The 22372-nt window shown below is 39.5% G+C and overlaps 1 protein-coding gene across 11 annotated transcripts in view; it reads right to left on the reverse strand.

Moving 5' to 3' along the window:
• Window positions 1–22372, reverse strand: part of ELMO1 (engulfment and cell motility 1) — a 536034-nt gene that overhangs the window by 353167 nt on the left and 160495 nt on the right. For all 11 annotated transcript variants that reach the window (XM_087947669.1, XM_087947675.1, XM_087947674.1 and 8 more), the window contains one exon: window positions 2334–2384. In XM_087947669.1, coding sequence (XP_087803795.1) covers window positions 2334–2384 — 51 coding nt within the window. The remainder of the gene's footprint in view (window positions 1–2333; window positions 2385–22372) is intronic.

The raw sequence follows: 22372 nt of genomic DNA on the forward strand, positions 1-22372 counted from the left end.
CCGGCTATCTCTGGCCTCCGCTCGGTTTTAAAGTCGCTTGGCCGGTTCCCAAGTCGCAAGCGCGCGCTGGCCGGGAGACGCGGCGCCGGGTGGAAGCTCGGTGCAGGGGAGGCAGATCTTTCTCTCTTAAGCGGGGAGGGGAGGAGGGGACAAGAGGAGGGACGGGACGGGACAGGGGCGGGAGGAGGGCGCCCGCCTTCTTCCACCGCCCACGGACCCTTTTCTTCCCAAGGGACCCTGGAAAGCAGCTCGGGAGCCGGGTGGCCCTGCCCAGCGGGGTCCCATCAGGAACTTCCTGAGGACACCCCCGCCCCAAGCACAGCCCTCCCGGTCTTTCAAAGAGGGAGGGAGAAGCGGAGGAGCAAATTGCCGCCCCCGCCCCGCTGCCCAGAAGGAGGGGCGCCACAGTCCACCCCCACCACCTTCTCCCCCACCACTCCCTGGGCCATTACGCGGCTCGGGGCTGGCTGGGCGAAGCAGCCCCGCCAGAGACCCTCCCGCTCCACCCCCACCCCACCTCCAGATTGGCCTCCATAGCGCCCGAGCCGGGCGGAGGGTGGGTGGGTGGGTGGGAGGAGGAGGAAGAGAGACTTCGGCTGGGCTTGAAGGGGCTTCGCAAGTTGCGGAGCTCCGCCCCGTCGCTCTTGCACCGAGTGACAATGTATTTACCGGCGTATAAGACGACCCCCACTTGGAGGCATGTTTTTTAGGGCAAAAAAGTCGTCTTATACGCCGGCAAATACGGTATATAGAAAATGCAAAATAGTAATAAGATATGGAATAGAACACAAAAATGAGCATGAAATTGAGTTTGTGTCTATATAAAGAAGTGTAACCCGGGACCATGCTATTTTCAAAAAAGATGTTTTACTTGTATTTTGTGTGTGTGAAAACCCAAATAAAACTTAAAAAAAAAATCTGAAATAATTTTTAAGTTAGAATCATTCTGCATAGTTTAGTTTAGTTTAATTTTTTAGTTTACTTTATTGTCATTGCACCTTGTACAACGAAATTAAATACCATCTTCAATGTACATTATGACTATGAAAAAAAACACAAACACACATCCTTCACATTCTATATATTGAATTGAAACCCCCTGATATTGCATTAATATTTCACTATACAATTCAGTAGGGTTACTGCCCTGGGATAGAAGCTGTTTTTCAGCCTATTTGTCCTTGTATTTATTATCCCATGCCATCTGCCAGATGGCTATAGTTCAAAAAAGGGTGCCCAGGATGAGATGGATTTTTGAGAATGTTTTGAACTTTCTTAAGGCAGTGGGAGCTATAAAGCTCTCCCAAAGAGGGGAGAAGGCAACCAATGATCCTCTGAGCAATGACGTTAACCCTCTGGAGTGCTGTCCTATCTGCTACTGTGCAATTGGCAAACCATCTGCTACTGTGCAATTGGCATACACAGGTGCAGTTAATTAAGATACTCTCTATGTTGCAGCAGTAGAAAGTCACCAGCAGTTCTTCATTCAGTTGTTGTTTTCTGAGAAGTCTCAGGTAGTATAATCTCTGCTGGGCCCTTTTGACCAGTGATGCAATGTGAGCACCCCAGGTCAGGTCCTCTTTTATGGTAACACTCAGAAAGTTAAAACTGGCCACTTGCTCCACTTGGTCTCCATTGATAAGCAAGGGCTGGATGTCTGATCTGTTCCTTCTATAGTCCACTATAAGCTCCTTGGTCTTATTGGTTCTGAGGACCAAGTTATTGTCTCCACACCACGAAAGCAACCAATCCACCTCATCTCCGCAGGCAGACTCATCCCCCCTGGAGATGAGTCCCACCACTGTTGTATCATCTGCAAATTTAGTAATAGTATTACTAGCTTGAGTGGGAATGCAGTCATGCACATAAAGAGTATAGAGTAAGGGACTCAACATGCAACTCTGTGGTGTACCAGTGTTAAGAATAAAGGCCGAAGAGGTATGATTACCTAAACTGACCCTCTGTGAGTGGCCAGACAGGAAATCTATAATCCAAGGGCAGATTATATAGAAGAGCGGGTGGAGGGGGAACCCAAGCATAGAAATAGAATTTTGGCTGATAACAGGAAACAATTGATAGATTTTATTTGTTCCAAAGTAGGGGTTAAAATTACTTAAATAAGTGGCATCTGAACTTCTGTACCTGCCATATTCACATACAATTTGATCTTTAATTTTTACACACACACACACACACACATACACACACACACAAATGTATATATATTCTCACAAATTAATAGTATAGCATATTGTATGGACTATATTATAATAATCATGAGAGAGCATGAGAGATAGGGAAATTAGATATACCCAAATGTATCAGCAACTTACCGGTGATGTTGTTAATCGAAGTATTGCTCCGTTTTTAATTTCATTACGATTCTAAAAAAAGAAAATCCCAATGTTAAATCCGAATATAGTTTAACATATCATATCTATATCTTCAGCTTTTTCTGGAAGGTACACAATGTTGCAGTCATTATAGAAAAACAGCATGTTTGAACTTCAGCTTACCTAATCTCCTAAAAATGAAGAATAACCATTGCTTTTCCCCACATGAATCAAAATGAAATGAAGAGAAATGTATGCTGTCTAATTCAATTAAATCCTATGGTAATGGATTTGGAGATAGAACATTTACATCCCAACAATTCTCTGCCTGCTCACTTTAACAAGTCTATTGAGGTTAGGTGAGGAATGAAACCATCCTGGAGGATATATATGGGTTTCCTTAACCAACTTGCTCAAACCAAATAAAGTATTTAGATTAAGTAATGAAATGTTTCAAACCAACAAGAAAAGAAAAGTAATCCAGTTGCCATGACTCAATGTTCAGATTAAGGTGCTTGTGTACAACTTGTTCTTAACACTAACAAATTGATGGATTACAACCTAAAGCAGAATAAAAATGAACTGTTCAACCTAGAATACATGGCATTTTCTACTTAGATATCCCACTGCATTTAATTCATAATTCCTTTGTTCTTGATGATAAAATTACAATCATTTCAAAGCTAAAGTGCTCTAAATGAGCAAGCAAATGTATGATAAAATCATGCCTTGAAAAGGAAGAGAAAATGTACTTTGGGTATGTGTATTTTGTGAAATTGTATGCTGCCTCCCATCCATCCAAGACATGTTAAATTGACTGGACAGCTGTAGAGGACCAAGTTGCAGCTTTTTCTCTGACAATCAACTGATGATTTTCTATAGAAAGGCTGCATCTGATACATGACAGTGAAACAGTTACTTTTTCTATCAATGCTAGAAAGAGTCAAATTAGAATGAAAATAGGTCTACCCTACTATTTTGATTACTCTGAAACTACAACTATATGTGAAACAAGCACCATTAATACATTCCAATGTTTCATTATCTATCCATAAGATTGTAAGTAAAGAGTGAAGTCTCTCTTTTGAAAGAAAAGATAGGGGGAAAGACGCCTTGATTTTTGTTTGAAAAGCAAAATGAAAGGATATAGCTTCAGTCCTATTAAATATAAATTCATGTGTTTCTCTATTTTGTAGCAACTTCTAGTTTCCAAGCACAAGTTTAAATTCCACATCCGATGTCAAAACTGTCTGTAAATTGCCTTATGAAACTTAACTCTATGCTGATGTCATATAATTCTGGAACTTGTAGGCTGCCAAAACCCATCATTAAGCATCTGTAACACTGCAATGTGTAATACCACTGAAACTAGCCACTGAGATATGACACCAAAAATTTGCCTCTTAAGCAAAAAACACTATTAATATAGACCTGAAAGTATGTGGATATCAAACGGGTTTTTTAAGCAACCAAGGACTTAAAAACTCAAGCAAAGTATTTTATAATTTCATTACAATATAGGTACCAACATAGGTATCCATATGTGAAAAATCTTTTCCATGATTCAATCTGGGATGTTTCTTTCTTTTTTTTTTTTTACTGATCAGGATTATATTATTGTATTGTTTGAAAAATGTTGGTCTAAATTACATAATTTACACCTAGAAAAATGAAGAGTCATGTGAAATGTTTTCTCCTTGTTTTTGAGAAATAATCAAGCAACATGTCTTGCAGCAATTTACATGAAAGTGATATCTTCAAATTCTGAAAGAAAAACAGTAATTTGCTTTCTCTTCCCTTCCTTTACTTTGGAGTGTTGGGGTAGGCTGGAGTTAGTTTAGTTCATTAGTAAACATCTATCTTGCTTATATCCTTAGGCCAGGGGAGTGTCAAACTCATGGCCCGGGGGCTGGATCTGGTCTGCAGGGTGCTTAGATCTGGCCTGCAGGGCCACCCTGGAAACAGCAAAGGACTGGCTCACGGTGCCTCTGCTAGCAGAAATGCAGCTCCATTTTTGCTGGCAGAGGGTTGCAGGAGGCTGTTGTCGCCAAAAATGGAGGTCAGGAGCCTGTTTTTTGCTGGCAGAGTGCTTGAGCCACCACAGACACCCCCAACAAGAGCAGGGGTGGGATTCAAATTTGTAACAACTGGTTCTGTGGAAATGGCTAGGTGGGCATGGCTTGGTGGCATGACCATGTGATTGGGTGGGTATGGCTCCTTTTTTGTTCAGCAGCAACCCCCTCCATTTTGGGGCCTCCTGGCCCTCAGGGAAGTCTCTTGGGGGGCATTGCTGCTTCCAGGAAGCTTCCCTGGGGCCCAGGAAGACAAAAAATGGAGGGGTGTCTCCCCCCCCCTCCATCTTTTGCCTTCCTAGGTCTCAGGGAAGCCTCCTGGGCAAAGCAGTAAGTAAGCAAGGGGCATCCTGGCACAGCTGATCATGGGGAGGGAAAAAACAAATACCTTAAGGGATGACTGGGTGGGGAAGAACGCAGTCAACGATGTTGGGCATGCACATAATGTTGCACATGCATGATAAGGACTGACTGACTGGGTGGGGAGGGGTTGGCAGAGAGGGGTGGGGCCAGCCAGAGGCATGATTTGCTGGTTCTCCGAACTGTGCAGAATCATAACAACCAGTTCTATAGAACCAGTCCGAACCGGTAGAATCCCACCCCTGAACACAAGTGACATCAACTGGCCATACCCATCCTGGCCCTCCAAGGTCAAACACAAGCCTGATGTGGCCCAATGAAATCGAGTTTGACACCCCTGCCTTAGGCCATGAAAACTCCCTGCAAATACAAATGAATGAATGGAGGAACTAAGAAGTTACAGTATAGTGTATGAAAATTAAGGCATCATTTTCCCCTCAATTGATATCAAAGTCACAAAAAGGGCTGCAGAATAGAATTGATTTATATGCATGAAATTGTATGTACAGCAGAAACATGTAAATATCCAGTGTCAATTCAAGACTTATGTGTTTAAGCCCTCTGAAGCAGGGATGAAAATAAGATATTCCAGTAGTTCCCTAGGTAACCAGAAATAGATCACAAGAATCCTGACAATCATTTATTTAATGATGGTAACAAATTATTCCTCCCCTTTTCCTACTTGATTCCTTAAAAAAGTGGGCAATGAGATTAAGAATAGATATTTTTCTGGAAAATCTAACAGCTCATCTCAGTTTTAGTAATCAAAAATCTATCAATAGATTCAGAATTCAGGTTTATATTTTGCACTAACTAGTGAATCACAGTTTAGTAAGGACAAACAAAACATAATTTAAAAGAAAATCAATAAATATGTTGAAATTTTGAATCTGAAGAATTGGAAAAACTGAATTCAGGCATAAATTATGGCATATTTCTTGTTCAATTACAATCAGAACATTCACAACAAAGCCTGAAAGTATCTTATATTGATAGAGGCATGTAATTCCTATGCATGTCCTTTGGATTAATTTCAAAGCATCAACTCTTTAAATGGGAAATACTTGCTTTCCAATTAAAAATCCAATGTTGTTTTTCATTCCTAAACAATTACTTAAAAATCTGCTAGAAAACAGTTTATACATTAATCCAAGGCATATTGCATTTTAAACAGAATTAAACATTCAGTATATCAACTATTTTAATGGAAATATTTTATACAAATTTAATCTCCCTATATCAATAATATCAATGAAACCAAATAAAGACCAAATAAAAAAACTGATCCTGACCACTGATTAAAAAATTGAATCAAAAAGTATAATTTTCATTTTAAAACATTTTTGTGATGACATAATCCTGTCTTAATACAATGAAGCAAATGTCCATCTTACAGGTGCTAATTACATACTTTTCAAACAGCTTAATTCTATACATGCTAAGATTGTAGAAAACACTGAACTATATAGTAAGATGTTCTTAATATTACCTTACATATAGACAACAAAGGACCCTTTTTTGTTTCAATTTTTAATTCATTTTATTTGATCATACTTTAATACAGTATCTGGCTGTAGAATTATTGTGAAGAAGCAATTTCTTAATGTATATTGTTCAATTATTTCCACCTGACTGTTCATGCCTTAAAACCAATGGTATTCAGGATTGTTTAATTAAAATAAAGCCAGAACATCCAATTTATCAACAGTAAATAAAGCCCGATGGAGTCATCTTAATTTGTTTTGCTACAGCCATGGTTAAGAAGAATCAAGTTGATGCATTTGAGCACCACATTCAGGTTTAAGCCACATTTCTTTATAATTTACAAGTACAGCATATGGTACACCTCATTGTTAACATATTACACAATACTATGAATGAATGGACACATCTAATGTAGTTAGTCTCAATTAAATTTAGTTCAGTTTAAAAGGCACTTTATGAAGGCTGTTTCAATTCATCATTGTGTATTAGAATTTAAAGTTCAACCATACTACTACAGCAGGATTGAAGTATCTATATCCATCTAGATCACGGATTTCCAAACTTTCAGACTTGTGGACTTCAACTCACAGAAGTCCCAGCCAGCATGGCTGAATGAGGAATTATGGAAGTTGAAGTCCAAAAGTTTTAAAATTGGCAAGTTTCGAGACCCCTGATCTAGATCATAAACTATTTGCTCTCAAGATCCCTTCCCAATTTTACAGGGTACCTCTGAAGAGTATTTGTTTATACTTTTTTTTCCCCTGTTATAAATTAAAGTTGATGCAATTGTAAAGTATTTATTTATTGAATCATATGAAAATCACAATATTAAACCCTAGATATTAACTGATAAAGTATTTTTTCATGAAAAAAAAGCTATTTTTAACAAATTAAAATGAGACAAGTGACATTGTTATAAATTTTTGCAAATATATTTAATATCTGGCAAATCATTTAGATTTTCTGCACCCTGGGAGTCCTCAGACAACAGTTAAAGAAACTCTATAATATAATCCAACTGTCAGTTATAATATTTGAAGGATTGCAGGATTTCCATTTTTAGCCAACCTATGCATGCTTGATAATGTAATTGAAAACTTTCCCTTTCCTTTTTTCATTCTTAACAGAGAAACTGGATACCACATAAAACAAAAATTCAGGCATATAACAACTACAATAGCAACAACTTTGGTCATCAGAGTGAATGGATCATTATAGGATAACAGCTAAAAGGACCAACTTTAAAAGGGGAAATATTTTAAACAATTCACGATTAGTCATTAACTAATTACTAAGCTAGTTGGTTCTTTCCTTCTGCTCACATGATTGTCCAATAATTGTTGCTGGCTTTCAGGGTTGTACTTTAACTGGAGCAAGTTGAACCTAATTAAAATTGGGGCAATCAGAGCACATTTTTACTGACCCAAGGAAGAATCAATGGCTGTAATGCTTATTCTAACACGTCACTGCATTATTTGATGCAGCTGAAAAAAAGGGCAACGATGACACTGATTTTCTGCATTCAGGAATATTGAGTTTTTTTAAAAAAAATACTTCAATGTACTGGAGGGGGAAAAAAGAAACAAATAGGCAAGGTTTTTGTATCTTCATTGTTTTATATGAATAGTTTCTTATTGGGATCACCTACTTGACAAAGCAAAAGCATTCATTGTTTAAATTCTACATAAAAAATCATTATCTGAATTGACTTGAGAGAGTTGAATCAACTGGAAGTCAACTAGTCAACTGGAAGAATTTTTTTATCTTTGGCTTAAATTAAATTTCTGCCTGCAGAGTTTATTTATTTATTAGGAGGACTCAATGTTAGAAAATAAATTACCCTCAACTGGCAGGACACTTGCTCATATTCTGAATCGCTGTATAAGTTTCAAAGATATTCATTTGAAATATACATTTCCCTCTCTAACAAGAAATCAAAGTTGGCCCAGTAATATATTATGACCAGAGATGCTATTCAGCAGGTTCTGACCAGTTCTGGAGAACTGGTAGCGGAAATTTTGAGTAGTTTGGAGAACCAGCGAATACCACCTCTGACTGGAGATTTTACAGTATCCTTCCCCTGCCACGCCCACCAAGCCACGCCCACAGAACCGGTAGTAAAAAAATTTGAATCCCACCACTGATTATGACCCTTCAACCAGCCAACTTGATAAAGTTATCTGAAAAGTTACCAAGTTTTATTAGAAGTATACTTTATTTGAACATTTATTTGAACTCATGGCATTATCTGAAGGGCCCCATACTCCACTACGTATGTATGTATGTATGTATGTATGTATGTATGTATGTATGTATGTATGTATGTATGTATTTATTTATTTATTTATTTATTTATTTTTATATACAATGTTTCCCTTCAGGAGCTATAAGGAGAATAAATGATATAATATTTGATCTAATAAGAAACCACTATTTGAAGATATCAGTTACATAATGGTAAAAAGATCTCCATAAAATGCCATAAGTTATGCCTCTTCTCATAGCAAAATGTCAGGTTTTATCCTGTTTCAAGATGGCTAGATCACCATCACCATATCTGGAACTAAGTATAGATAGACTTCTACTTACAACAGTTCATTTAGTGACCATTTGACATTACAATAGCACTGGAAAAAGTGACTTATCATTGTTTTCACACTTATTACTGTTGCAGCATTCCCACAGTCACATGATCTAAATTTGAACATTTGGCAACGGATTGATATGTATGATGGTTGAAGTGTCCTGGTCTCCAACCTTTTGGACCTCAGAGACCACTGAATTCATAATTTTAAATCCTGCGGACCACTAATATGAATCCAGCATGCCGCTCGCTGAAGCACCTGGACTCCCACTGATGGGATAGGATCCTTCAGGCATTTAACTTGGTTGCCTGTTTCTGCAACCTTAAATACTCAGAGTCATTTGGACCCATTTCCCACAGAAAACAAAACACCGGGATCTCTCATCTCTCTCTTTCTCCCTCCCTTTCTCTCTCTCTTTCTTTCTTTCTCTGTCTTGTCTCTCTCTCTTCCCCCCTTCCTTCCTCTTTCTCTTTCTCGTCTCTCTCTCTTTCCCTTCCCCCTCTTTCTCCCTCTCTCCCCCTCTCTGTCTTGTCTCTCTCTTTCTCTCTCTGTCTTGTCTCTCTTTCCCCCTCTCTCTTTCTCCCTCCCTCCCTCTCTGTTGTGTTTCTTTCTCTTTCCCCTTTCTCCCTTTCTCCCTCCTTCTCTTTCTCTCTCTCTCTCTGTGTCTTGTCTCTCTCTCTCTCTTTTCCTTTCTCTTTCTCCCTCCTCCCTCTTTCTCTGTTTCTTTTGTCTCTCTCTTCCTTTCCCTCTCTCTCTGTCCCGGGGGAAGGAACCTCTGAATGGTGCTGGATGGTGGGAATCTGATGTCTGGAGGCCAACGAGCCACATGTTGAAGACCAGGTGGCTGGTAGGGAGGTGGGATAAGCCTGCAGTCTCCCTAGCAAATCTGTGTTATGGCTGCTGCCTCCTGCCTCCGTGCATTGAGGTGGCCGAGCAGCAGCGGGAAGAGCACAGACCTCCTGAGTCACAGGAAGCAGCTGCCAGCGATGCCCTCAGGTGAACATGTTGCGAGGGGAAGGCTCGACCCCTCCCCTCAGGAGCCACAAAGTGCTCACCGCCACTCTGGCACCTACCAAGCCTCCTCCTTCCTGCTGGGTGTGTGAGCACTTCTGGCGAGGAGGAAGTGAAGCACGGTGGGAAGAGGCTTGGTGGCTGCCAGAGGGGCAGTGAGTGCTTTGCAGTTCCTGAGGGGAAGGGCATGGGAGATCGTACCCGCCCCTCACAGGCCAGGGAACACCCAGGAAGGGCTTCGATGCTGCAATCTCCCATGCGCTAACCTTCCCGCATGCATCCAAAATTTTCTCACGGACCACCAGTGGTCTGTGAACCACCAGTTGGTGACCTCTGTCCTGGAGCCATGTGATCACCTTTTGCAACTTTCTGACAAGAAAAGTCAATGAGGAATACAAATTTACTTAACAATCTTGTTACTAACTTAACCGCAGTGATTTGCTTAAGAACTATAGCAAGAAAGGTCATGAATGCAGCAAAGTTCACTTAACTAATGTCTCACTTAGCAGCATAAATTTGAGACTCAATTGCAGTCATAAGTGGAGGACTACCTTTAACAAAAGCAATTCATACTGCCAATGTAAAGCATTTTTTCATATTCTAATTCTGCTAAATTGCTGTTATGTTCCTAAATTCACCTTATGAACTGATTCTAGCTTTACTAGAGTTTGAAAGATTATCAATAATTACATAATCAGCAACTATCAATTTTAAAGCTTTAATTCAAAAATTCAGTAAGAAAGACAACCACTTTATCAGGGTCAGTACTCCAATACTTATGAACTCTGATCTTTGACCATTATAAACACTTGTTCACCTCACTCACTCTCACTCTCCAGAACTGATGACAATCCTTGAGCTTCCATGAATTTATCTGTGTATTTGCTGACATCTGAATGCCATTCAACAACACTAATCCATTTGCAAGTATAACAGTATAATCTCAGAAAACCTTGAACTATCCACCAGGGAAGTATTTTTTCAGTCATTTTTCTTTCTTTCCAACAGACATTATTTTTAGCAACATTGAACAGCTTCACTATTCAAGGTTTGTCCTTGAGGATGCTTTTGGTGCATGCTACAGACAGTGATTCCATCAGCCAGAAAGCATAGAAGAAATAATAAGCATTCTGCAGATCCCATCAGCCAAAGAAAAGCAGCTGGTGGGAATCGGAAGATGAGTTTTTTCTGCAGTGGACCCTTCTCTAGGGAACATTCTCTCTTCAGAGATTAGAATGGCCCCAACCCTATTAGCCTTTCATAAGACTCTTAAAAACTGTGCTATGTTCCTGAACCTGGGGCACTGAATATATCAAGGGGCCCATTTCCTAGTTATATTTTTAAATGGTCAAACATCTTGCTACTATTGTATTTAATTTGGATATTTTAGTGTTTTATTGTTTTAAAATGTTTTAAATATTTTTTCACTGTAATACATTTTTTGAACTGTAATCTACCTGAAGTCAGTGACTAAGATGGCCAGTCATAGAAAATGACTGACTGACTGACTGACTGACTGACTGACTGACTGACTGACTGACTGAATGAATGAATGAATGAATGAATGAATGAATGAATATAAGGAAAGGTACAAACTGTTTTCTCTCCAGACTTCTTCATGAAAAGGACTGGAAAATACCAGGACAAAAGGCCTGCCCACTTGGAATCAGAAATCTTGGGAACAAAAAGAAAATGCTGGCAATGTTTAAGAAGTTATCTTTCTGTTCAGGAAGTTGGTAGAACATGTGTCAATGTAGTTGAATAAGTTAATTCCAAAGTTCCATAAATGTTTCTTCTGAACTTCAGCAGGGGTCTTGATCAATAACTCTCATTTTAGATTGGAACAGAATCCACCAACCAGTCTTTTCACTTATGACAGGTGTTCCATCTATGACTAAAGAGAATAGCTGTCCTCTGCAACTCCAGCTACTATGGGTTCATCTATCTTGCCAGCAGCTAGCAAAAACAACTTTTCATTACAGATTTTGTGATTTTCTTAAAAAAATGTATTAGTTTTAATTTAATGTGTTGTACAATCACAATGCCAACATATCTTTAATTGATTTTGGATTAATTGAAAATATTATTTTGGGGCATTTATAATCAAATACTGAAAATTTATTCATAGCCCTATGGAGGGGACTGGGATAAAGGAAATAAATAAGTACTCAGACATTTTTTGTGTCAATGTGTAAAAGAGAGAGGCACTAATTTGTTCCTTAGTTTTTCAGTGGCCTACAATAAATTACTTTGCCATAAGGAAAACCTGCATTAACTCCACATATATCAAAACTGACAATTGGAACATTTTAATTTTACTAAAAAGAAAATACTGCAGAAAAATACTACATAAAATCCTTGATCAGTTCTGAATGTTTTAGACAAAAATCCTGTAGAAAAAAGCTGTCAGCCCTGAAGCCATTTTGGGAGCATCTTTAGGGCTGCCATAGCAAGACTGGTTGGAGCTGTGGGAATGTGAATGGGGAGGTAGAGATAGCTGGGAATGTGTAATCAAAATAACATTATTTCCTGTGGGAGCCAAGGACATTCTGTTGGAAAGGCATGGACTAAAGCCAGCCAGGATTGGGGCTGCGATCTGATTGGACCATGTGATGGACGTGTAACCTGGGAGAAAGAACTTTAGGGTTTTGATTTGGGTGGGGAAAACATTGAGTCCTTCAGAGTTGGGTTTTCCCCAGATGTGCCAATATGACATGCCAAATAAATCTACACTTGAGGATATGCCTGCCTTGGAGTTTTGATTCTGTTGGGTGTGTTAACTGAAACCTTGACACTAACCTGACTCTGCAAATAAAACAACCAAGAAGCTCCTTGCGTTTGCGGGGCCACTGTCCAGGTTCCTAAGCCCTGGCAGCTTACCCAGGAGACTCAGTGAAGATGGAGAAGAAGATGGAAGAGATGTCTATGGGTTCCAGAAGTCACGGGAACCAGAGGAGTCTGTGGGGATAGCTCCGGGAGCCTCAGTTTCCCCTCAGAGGCTGAGATGGCAGCTGTGGCCGCAACTGAGGTCGAATGCCAACTGGGTGCCCATCCTAAAGAGCATGTACTCTGGTTGTCGGTCCAGGAACTCCAACAATCTGGAGGCAGCACCAGATTCCAGGCATCCCATGAGCCAGTGAAGTGGCCAGTGTCTCCAGAATTATTTAGTTTACTTTATTGTCATTGCACCTCGTACAACGAAATCAAACACCATCTTCAGTGCACATCATGACCATGACCATGAAAATAAACACAAACACACATCCTTCACCCTTCACACATTGAACCAGAAACTCCCAACACCACACCAACACTGCACTATACAGCAGAATTCAAAAGAGCTACTGCCCTGGAATAGAAGCTGTTTTTCTGTCTATTTGTCCTTGTTTTTATTATTCTGTACCGTCTGCCAGATGGTAATAGTTCAAAAAAAGGATGAGATTTATACTGGGCTGAGGAGGACTTAGCCAGCCAACTCATTTTCCAGGAGCTCCACATCCCCTCAGCTCAGGCAGAGCACACCACGGTCTTTGAGTGGAAAATGGCAAAGCCTCTAGTCCTCACCATCTCCAGAGAATGGGGAATCCAGTCCCCCTCAAAAAGCCAGTCCCTGGCCGGCTTGCCAGAGAGGGTTGGCCAGCTGAGCATCAGCAGCCTGGGACAGCACCCTCCAAGTGGTCAGCCCAGCCTGATCCTGGCTCAACTGACCTTTACCTTCCCCAGCCAAGCAAGCATGTCCACCAGAATGGGGTTTCCTCCTCATTCCACTCAGCATAGAGTGGATCACGCCTAAGCCTCCCTCACCGGTCCTGATCTACCAGATTGACAGCTTAACCTGCAACCACTATCAGCCAGCTGCCAGGGTCCTTAGGCCAGTCCAGCCTGGGACTGTGACAAGGCGCCATGGGCCTACCAACGCCAGGCAGCTGCCACTGGTGGACCAAATCCCTCCAGGCTGGGGATAGATCCAATGTTAATGGGTGCCAGTGCCTGCGCCCCAGCCAGCTCCAGCTCTGCCATCACCACCAGCCACTCTCCTATACTTCAGAGCTACTTTTGATGGAAGTCCTGGAAATCTGGAGTACTTCTTGAACCAGATCTGATCCACCTCAATCATTATGGAGGTTGATATCAGTCCGATCAAGAGATCATTTCGGCCATTGCCAAAAACATGGAGGATGAAGCGGCTGAGTGGGTAGCCCAGCTGCATGACAAGGGGGCTCCTGAATTTGAGGATGCCAATGTGTTCCAGCAGCTACTGAGAAACTGGTATGAGGACATGGCAAGAGGCAAGAGGCAGAGGCTGAAATCAGAAACCTAAAGCAAAAAGGCCACCCCGCCAAGGAATTAGTGTGGGAATTCCAAAGAGTGGTGGGAAAACTGAGAAACTGGCCAGAGTGCCTCCTTGTCCACCACTTCAAAGAAGCCCTATATCAGGGCCTCCAACAGGACTGTGCATACTGGAGTGGTACCAGATGGTGGTGACCATGGACTTTGAGATTTATCTGTACCAAAAAGCCACACCAAACAAAAAACCCAAATGAGCCCAAAGAATACCATGACCTGGCTGAAGCATTCAGCAAAAAAGAAAGTAATGCCCTACCCTCACAATCGACCCACTGACTGTGAGAGAATTTGTACCGGGAGCCAAGCTGCCCAAGCCCAAGATATATTCCATGACCCTTAGGGAGATGGACAAACTGAGGAAACACATTGACACCAATCTCGCATTTAACTGGCCAAGTCTAGGGTAGCGCCCCTGTACTTTTTAAAAAGAAAAAAGATGGCTCTGTGTATGTTTTAGAGAAATTAACGCAGTGTGAATGGAAAACCCCTACCCCCTGCCATTGATGGACATGTTAAGCCACCTGGCTAAAGGAAAGGTGTCCACCAAGTTAGACCTAAGAGAGGCTTCTTACCAAGTGCAAATCAAGAACAGTACCTTAGGCGCTATGTGGTAGATTTGCTGCCCTTTGCGGAGGTAGCCTACAACAATGTGGTGAACAGTAGCACTGGTCTGACCCTTTTTAGGTTACCAGCAGCATGGAATTCATCCCCATGCCCGAACTGCCCAAGCAGCCACCCTCCTCTATTTCCCTGAATAAATGGGTGGGATCACTAAAGCAGGGGTGGGAACTTATGAAGCAAGCCTTAATTGAAGCAAAAAACTATAAAAAGCAAGCCAACAAACACTGCCCCCTCCATCCTGCTTTCCAGGTCGGAGACAAGGTATACTTGTCAACAAAATATCTAAAATTAAAGTTACCAAGTAAAAAGATGGGTCCAAATTTCACAGGGCTGTTTCCAATAGTGATAAAACCGGTAACTGTTCAGCTTAGACTCTCTCGCCTCTTAGGGAAAGTGCATCCAGTGTTTCATAGCAGTCTGTTAAAGCTGGCCGCAAGCTTCCAGCTAAGACTGGTAGACCTGGCACCCCCAAACCTATTGTAGTACAAGGGGAGACCCATTATGAGGTGAAAAAGATTCTAAATTCGTGCCTGCGTAAGGGTCGCTTGCAGTACCTAGTGCACTGGAAGGGGTAACCCCCTAGCTGAAGCCACCTGGGTCAAGAGTTGTGATGTGAAAGCTGATTGATTAAGCAGTTCCTTCATAAGCCCAAAGGACCACATGGAGGGGGAAGAGGTGATTGATGATGACACAGATTAACCTCCCTTTGATTTTCTCTTGCAGGGTCTCCTTCTCAACTGAGGGGGGCAGCTTGTCAGCCCTGAAGCCATTTTGGGAGCATGTTCAGGGCTGCCACAGCAAGACTGTTTGGAGCTGTGGGAATGAGGGGGGAGATAGAGATAGCTGGGAATGTGTAGCCAAAATAATGTTCTTTCCTGTGGGAGCCAAGGACTTTCTATGAGGTGTTGGAAAGGCATTGGCTGAAGCCAGCCAGGATTGGGGCTGCAACCTGATTGGACCATGTGATGGACATGTGACCTGAGGGAAAGAACTTAAGAGTTTTAATTTGGGTCGGGAGTCCTTCAGAGTCTGGTTTTCCCCATATGTGCCAATATGACATGCCAAATCTATACTTTGAGGAATATGCCTGCCTTGAAATTTTGATTCTGTTGGGTGTGTTAACTGGAACCCTGACAAAAGCATTAGTTGAGAAGATAACACAATAAATTGTATTTTTCTGTTGGGAAAGACTATCATTTTATAGCAGACCATCAGATTCACTCAATTCAAAACTGAAGTGATCCACAAATAATTTATTTCATTATGATATGAAAAAAACCAATACAAAAATAGTATCATGTCTCATTTGACAGTAAGACCTGGGTCTCTAGAGTACAGTAGAGATCCAGGTTAATATCCTCTGGTATTTGTTGAGAAGTAGCCTCAGGGATATGCATTCAAGCTAAATTAAACTGAATATTACTGGAAATGATCTCCTAGCTCCATCCTCATAATGTCACTATGTGTTTAATTTAAATGGTTTCATTTCAGAGTGCAGTCTTTTTAAAAACTATCTATAAAGTTTAAAGCTTCTCTTTAATTTCTCCAACACTGTATTTCTATGTGCACATAAAATGATCCATTTATAGACTTCTGGTGGTGACATTGGGACAAACAGAGGGTGTTAGGTATAACATTGAGCAGGCTTTATGCATCATAGGACTGACTCTCTGTGATCAGCAGCTTGTCCATATTCGTGGAGAAGAAAATGCTGCAAACTGCTGGGAGAACCTCAGGAAGATTTATGTTCGGGACAGTGTAGGAGCACATATAAATCTTACACGGAAGCTTTTTCGAACGCATCTTCAGAGGAATGGAGATATGTTAGTTCATTTAAACTGTATGAAGAGCATTTTTCAAGAATTGCAAGAAAAAGAGCTTATATTTAATGAACTGCAACAAGTCTACATCATATTATCTTCATTAGATCAAAGCTATGATGACTATGTGACTTCGTTAGAGGTATTGCCAAAAGAAAGCCTCTCATTAACCGACATTACAGGCAGGCTACTAGAAGAAGCCAGAAGAAGGCGTGAGCGTGACGAGCTGAGAGAAGATAAGAAAGAAGAGAAATTATCTTCAAAGTTTGAAAGAAACCAGCAAAGCAAAGTAAAGCACCTGGAAGAAGAGAATTTATCTTCAACGGCATACACAATTAAAAAGTGTTTTAATTGTGGAGGCAGAGGACATCTGGCAAAGTTCTGCAAAAAGAGAAAAAGCCAGAATGTAAAAAAGCCAAAGAAAGCATTTGAACTAGCCACGTTTAACAACTCTGATGTGAAGAATAATTTATGGGTGGTTGACAGTGGCGCATCCCACTGCATCACAAGAGATAAGACAAAATTTATAAAAATGTCTACAAGTTCTCAACATATATCACTTGCCAATGGCTGGAACCTGAAAGCGAAAGGTCAAGGTTTTGCACGTTGTCCGTACATAAACCAGGATATAAAAATGTTGTATGTACCGCAACTAAAGTTTAATTTGCTTTCAGTAAGGGTATTAGATAAATTAGGTTATGTAATTACTTTTAAGGATAATAATTGCATAATTGAAAAAGATAACAAAAGGGTAACTGCAGCTTTAAATGGAACATTATATGTCTTAGATAATAGTAAGAAAGGGGAGGCTCAAACTGTATTTAATAATATAAAGCCTCATGATGAATGTATCCATTTATTGCATAGGCGTTTAGGGCATGTAAATTTTAAAATGCTAAAACGAACAGTTGAGTTATCTGAAGGAATAAGGTTAAAATCTTGTGATAAATATTTGCGTTGTAATGTTTGCTGTGAAGATAAGAGCAAGGTATTGCCTGCAAATAGGCTAAATGGTTTCAAAACAAAAGAACCTTTAGAAGTAGTATTTGCAGACATAATAGGTCCAAAGAAACCCAGTATGGGGGTGCTAGATATATACTGAGCATTATGGACCATTATTCTAGATATGGGTTTTGCTATTTAATGAAAAGCAAAACTGAAACATATCAACATTTTTTCAATTGGCTTAGGTTTGCTGAAAGAAAGTCTAAACGTCAACTGATAACCCTGGTGACAGATAATGGCACGGAATTTATTAATAACAAATTCCAGAACAGACTTAAGATAGCTGGAATAGAGCATAAGAAGTCTGCTCCATACAGGCCAGAACATAACGCTTTTATTGAAAGAAGAGGCCAAACACTACAGGCAATGGTTAGAACAATGTTAAATGATTCTGGGTTACCTGATTCTTTGTGGGGGGAGGCTACAATGTGTGCTAATAACATATTGAACAACGTTGTTAATACAACAACAGGTGAAATTCCATTTACCAGATGGCATGGCAGGAAACCTGATCTAAGTTACCTGCACACATTTGGTGCACCAGCATGGGTGCATATTCCTGCACAACTCAGAAAAAAAGGGCAACATAGAGCTAAAAGATTTTTCTTCGTTGGTTATCAGGCAAACCATAGGGCATATAGATTTTGGGAGAAAGGCACATCTAAAGTGTTATGTAGTGCTAGTGCCCAATTTCTAGAACATGAAGGATGGGAGAAATTAGAACAGGATGCCAATAAAGATGTAATTATTGAATCCTATAGAAATCCCATTAGTTATCCCTGTAACTTTAAAAATAAAGTAAAGAGACAAATACAGGATGAAATAGTGCCCATAAAGGAAGAAACAGATTCAATAGCTGAACAGGATGAGGAAGATGAACAGGTAGTAGTTCAACAAAGTCCTCCTGTAAGCCCTGTAATTCCCAGAAGAACTACACGTATATCTAGACCGCCTGATAGGTACCAGGCTAACACAGTGTGCCAGATTAATCAAGTTCCTAATTCTGTAGAAGAAATTAAAAAGTATCCTAATAAGGAAAAAGAAAGATGGTATGCAGCAATGAATAAGGAACTGAATTCATTAAGTGATATGAAAGTGTATGAGAATGCCAAATTACCTGTAGGAAAGAAATCCATTGGCTGCAAATGGATATTTAAGGTAAAAATAGATAAAGATGGTAATTTAATCCATAAGGCAAGGTTAGTAGCCCAAGGTTTTAGGCAGAATGCTAATGACTACGATGAGGTGTTTGCACCTAGTCTTAAGGCAGCAACCTTGAGGGCAGCTTTAGTGTGGGCAGCTAGTAAAAACTATATAGTTAACCATTTAGATGTGGAAACTGCTTACTTGCACGCCCCATTAAAACATATTATTTATATGAAAAAGCCTGTTGGTATTAAAAGTGAAAATAAGGATAATAATGATTGTTGGTTGTTAAAGAAAAGCCTCTATGGTCTTAAACAATCAGGCTATGAATGGAACCAGTATATTGTAAAGGAACTAGACAATATAGGATTTAAAGCTGGTTTAGCCGATCCATGTCTGTTTAAGAGGGAGACAAATGGGAAAGTATCATTATTATTACTATTCACAGATGATATTGCTTTGATAACTGAAACTAATGATGAAGCAAATAAAATAATAGCATCATTAGGAAAGAGAATAAAGATCAAGCAATTAGGGGAGATAAAGAAGTATCTCGGTTTGAATATAAAGAAAACACGGAAAGGTTTTAAGATATCTCAGGAAGATAAGATAAGCAAATTGCTAAAAGATTACAAGATGGAGCTTTGTAAGCCGGCTAAGACTCCAATGAGTCAGGAGTTTAGCAACACTGATGTACAAAGCCCTGAGTTTGATAAGGTGATTTATCAATCTTTAATTGGTAGTTTGAGTTATATTAGTAATTGGTCTAGACCAGATATATCGTACTGCGTGAATCAGTTGGCTAGATTCAATTCTGCACCATGTGAAAGACACTGGAATGCAGCTAAGAGGATATTAAGATATCTTAAAAGACAATGAATTATTCATTGTATTTAGAACCAAAGGGTGATTTAATTTTGAGTGCTTATGCAGATGCTAGCTTTGCATCAGAAATAGACACTAGAAAGTCGACTTCAGGAACAGCCATAATGCTGGGTAATACATTAATAGGCTGGAAGTCAATAAGACAACAGCATATAAGTTTGTCTACTATGGAGGCAGAATTCTCCTGTTTATCATTGTTATGTACAGAATTAATAATGTATAAACAAATGTTAATTGATATAGGTATAACTGTAGATTATCCTATAATTATACATGAAGATAATCAGGCAGCAATTCAAATGGCCACAAATATTGGAGTAAAAACAAGGAGCAAGCATACAGATCTAAGATATCTAAACGTGAGACAATCTGTAAGAAGTAAGATGATTCAGCTAGAGTACTGTATGTCGGAGGACAATTTAGCTGATAATTTTACTAAAGCCCAAGGTGCCAGTAAGCACCAGGAGAGTTGTGAAAAATATGGGATAAGATTGTAAAGGTATTATATATTTATTTCACCCAAAAGGGGAGTATGTTAGGTATAACATTGATACCAAATATGGTTTGGGTGAATAAATATATAAAACTTAGATATCATGGTTTAAGTGCTTATCACTTTAAGCACAATGCAGCAGGCAATTAGCCGATTAAGGGTGCGGTTAGAAGTTACAATATAAGGAAGCATTAGAAGCTGGAAAGCTTACTGACTGTCTGTTACTGTTACTGACTGTAACTGTGTGCTGCTGCGAGTAACTGTGTCTTGCTGTGACTAACTGTGATTACTGACTGTGAGTGCCTGTGACTGAACTGTTATTGTTTGCTACTGTTTGCTGATGTACTGCGTAATTCTACTGAATATCCAGCGTTTGTTTCTCTGGAGAGTGAAACCGGAGGAGGAGAAGATATCTTTATCGGCTGATAAAGATATTGCAAGGACTCTTGACTTGGACTATACTAGTGAGTCTTACTGGATGGAAATACTGTGAATGACTTAATGGACTGAATGACAATGCTTAAACTCTAACTGGATTAAAAACTATTTAAACTACAAACAGTGTTTGTGTTCAGTGTGTGTATACTCTGGGGCCCTTCCGCTCTCATTTGGTTGCCTGGCTTGACTACTACTGCAATACTCTTCTAGGGGTTAATTCCCAAACCCTAACAGAGGGGTTGAAGAGCTAGCTCTGTTCTTCACCCCTCTTTTCTGATGCTGGATCAATCCTGAAAGGATACACGAACCCTGAAGGGAAGCATGTTGGAGTGGGGATACTTGAGGAGCAGTTTGGCGATATGCGATCACCAGCATGACAGAGAGAAACCCTGTTCAGCCCAGTAACCGAGAGGCTGGCATACTTTTGATGGCAGCTCCGAAGTCCTAACAGTCAGCAAAAGGAGAAGCAAGATCGAATGACAGCCAGTGGCGGAGAATAAGGAGAGGACAGTGCAAAAGAACTTGCGTTGTAGAAGATTAACAAGAAAGAAGGTTTGTACTTCATCGGAGAAGATTGATCTATCGTTAACCTGAGAAAGCGGCGAGAAAGCAGAGGTGAGAATGAGCGGAGACTGATTGGGAAAAAGCCGGGAGAGGCAGGACACTTTAATGAACAAAATAGAAGAAGATACCTTTTGATTACTAAACTTTGGAAATTTTTGGAAAATCCTAAGCTTTGAAAAATTGAAACGTGAGAGTTTAACACAAGTTACTAGGCTGTGAACACTGTGCTTTGCCAAGGACTGACACATATTGAGAAACAGCTGAAGTAATGGAAGTGGAGAGCATCCATAGTGAACAGCATTACTCAGCAATTCAATCGTATAATATAGAAGACGGAACCGGGGGGAAACATTGAGAGATTGAAACACTAAGAAGAACTGGATAAATCAATAACTTTTCTTCTTGAACTTTTGAATTTTTGAATCTGTGAATCTGCTATTTGAATATTGAATGATTATTTTTCCTTTCTCTTTCCCTTCTATTGGATACAATAACCGGAACGCTTTCTGGAAACCATTAATTATATAACCAATTGGTATATAAACTTAGATATATTATAATATACATACTTTAGATTTAGATTTAAATTGTAATTAATTTAAGCAGAGTTTAGTGTAATTAATTGGAGCCGCTATTATTTAACTCATGTTATATATGGCTAATTAAGATAATTAATTAATTCTTTACATTTATCGTGATATATTGAATGATTGAAAGTTCTAGGTAATCTATACTTATACTTATATATTTATATTTATACTTAACAGTTTAATTAAATTTTTCTCTTTATACTCTGTATATATATCAACATAGAATTTAGATTTTCTGATGTTTATCATAATACTCATATTTACAATTTAAACTGTAAGTAACGGATATATTTATCCTTAAATTGATGTTTATATATTTACATATTTAAAAAAAAAGTTTAGTATAGATACCTATAGAGTTAGACATATTGATTTCTTACTTAGATATTTACCTTGCAAGTATAGAATAGAATTGTGACTAGAGAGACCTTATATATATATTTTTTTTTATTTGTCAATTGCTTACAAGATAATAGGTATAAGTAAAAATATAGTTGTGAATACATGGATACATATAAGAAAAATAAAATATAAAAGAAACAATAGGACAGGGACGGTAGGCACGTTACTGCACTTATGCACGCCCCCTACAGACCTCTTAGGAAAGGGGTGAGGTC

This window comes from Notechis scutatus, chromosome Z, assembly GCF_049901735.1.
Source record: "Notechis scutatus isolate UNSWTSFEM ecotype Mainland chromosome Z, rNotScu1.2, whole genome shotgun sequence".
Classification (NCBI taxonomy): domain Eukaryota; kingdom Metazoa; phylum Chordata; class Lepidosauria; order Squamata; family Elapidae; genus Notechis; species Notechis scutatus.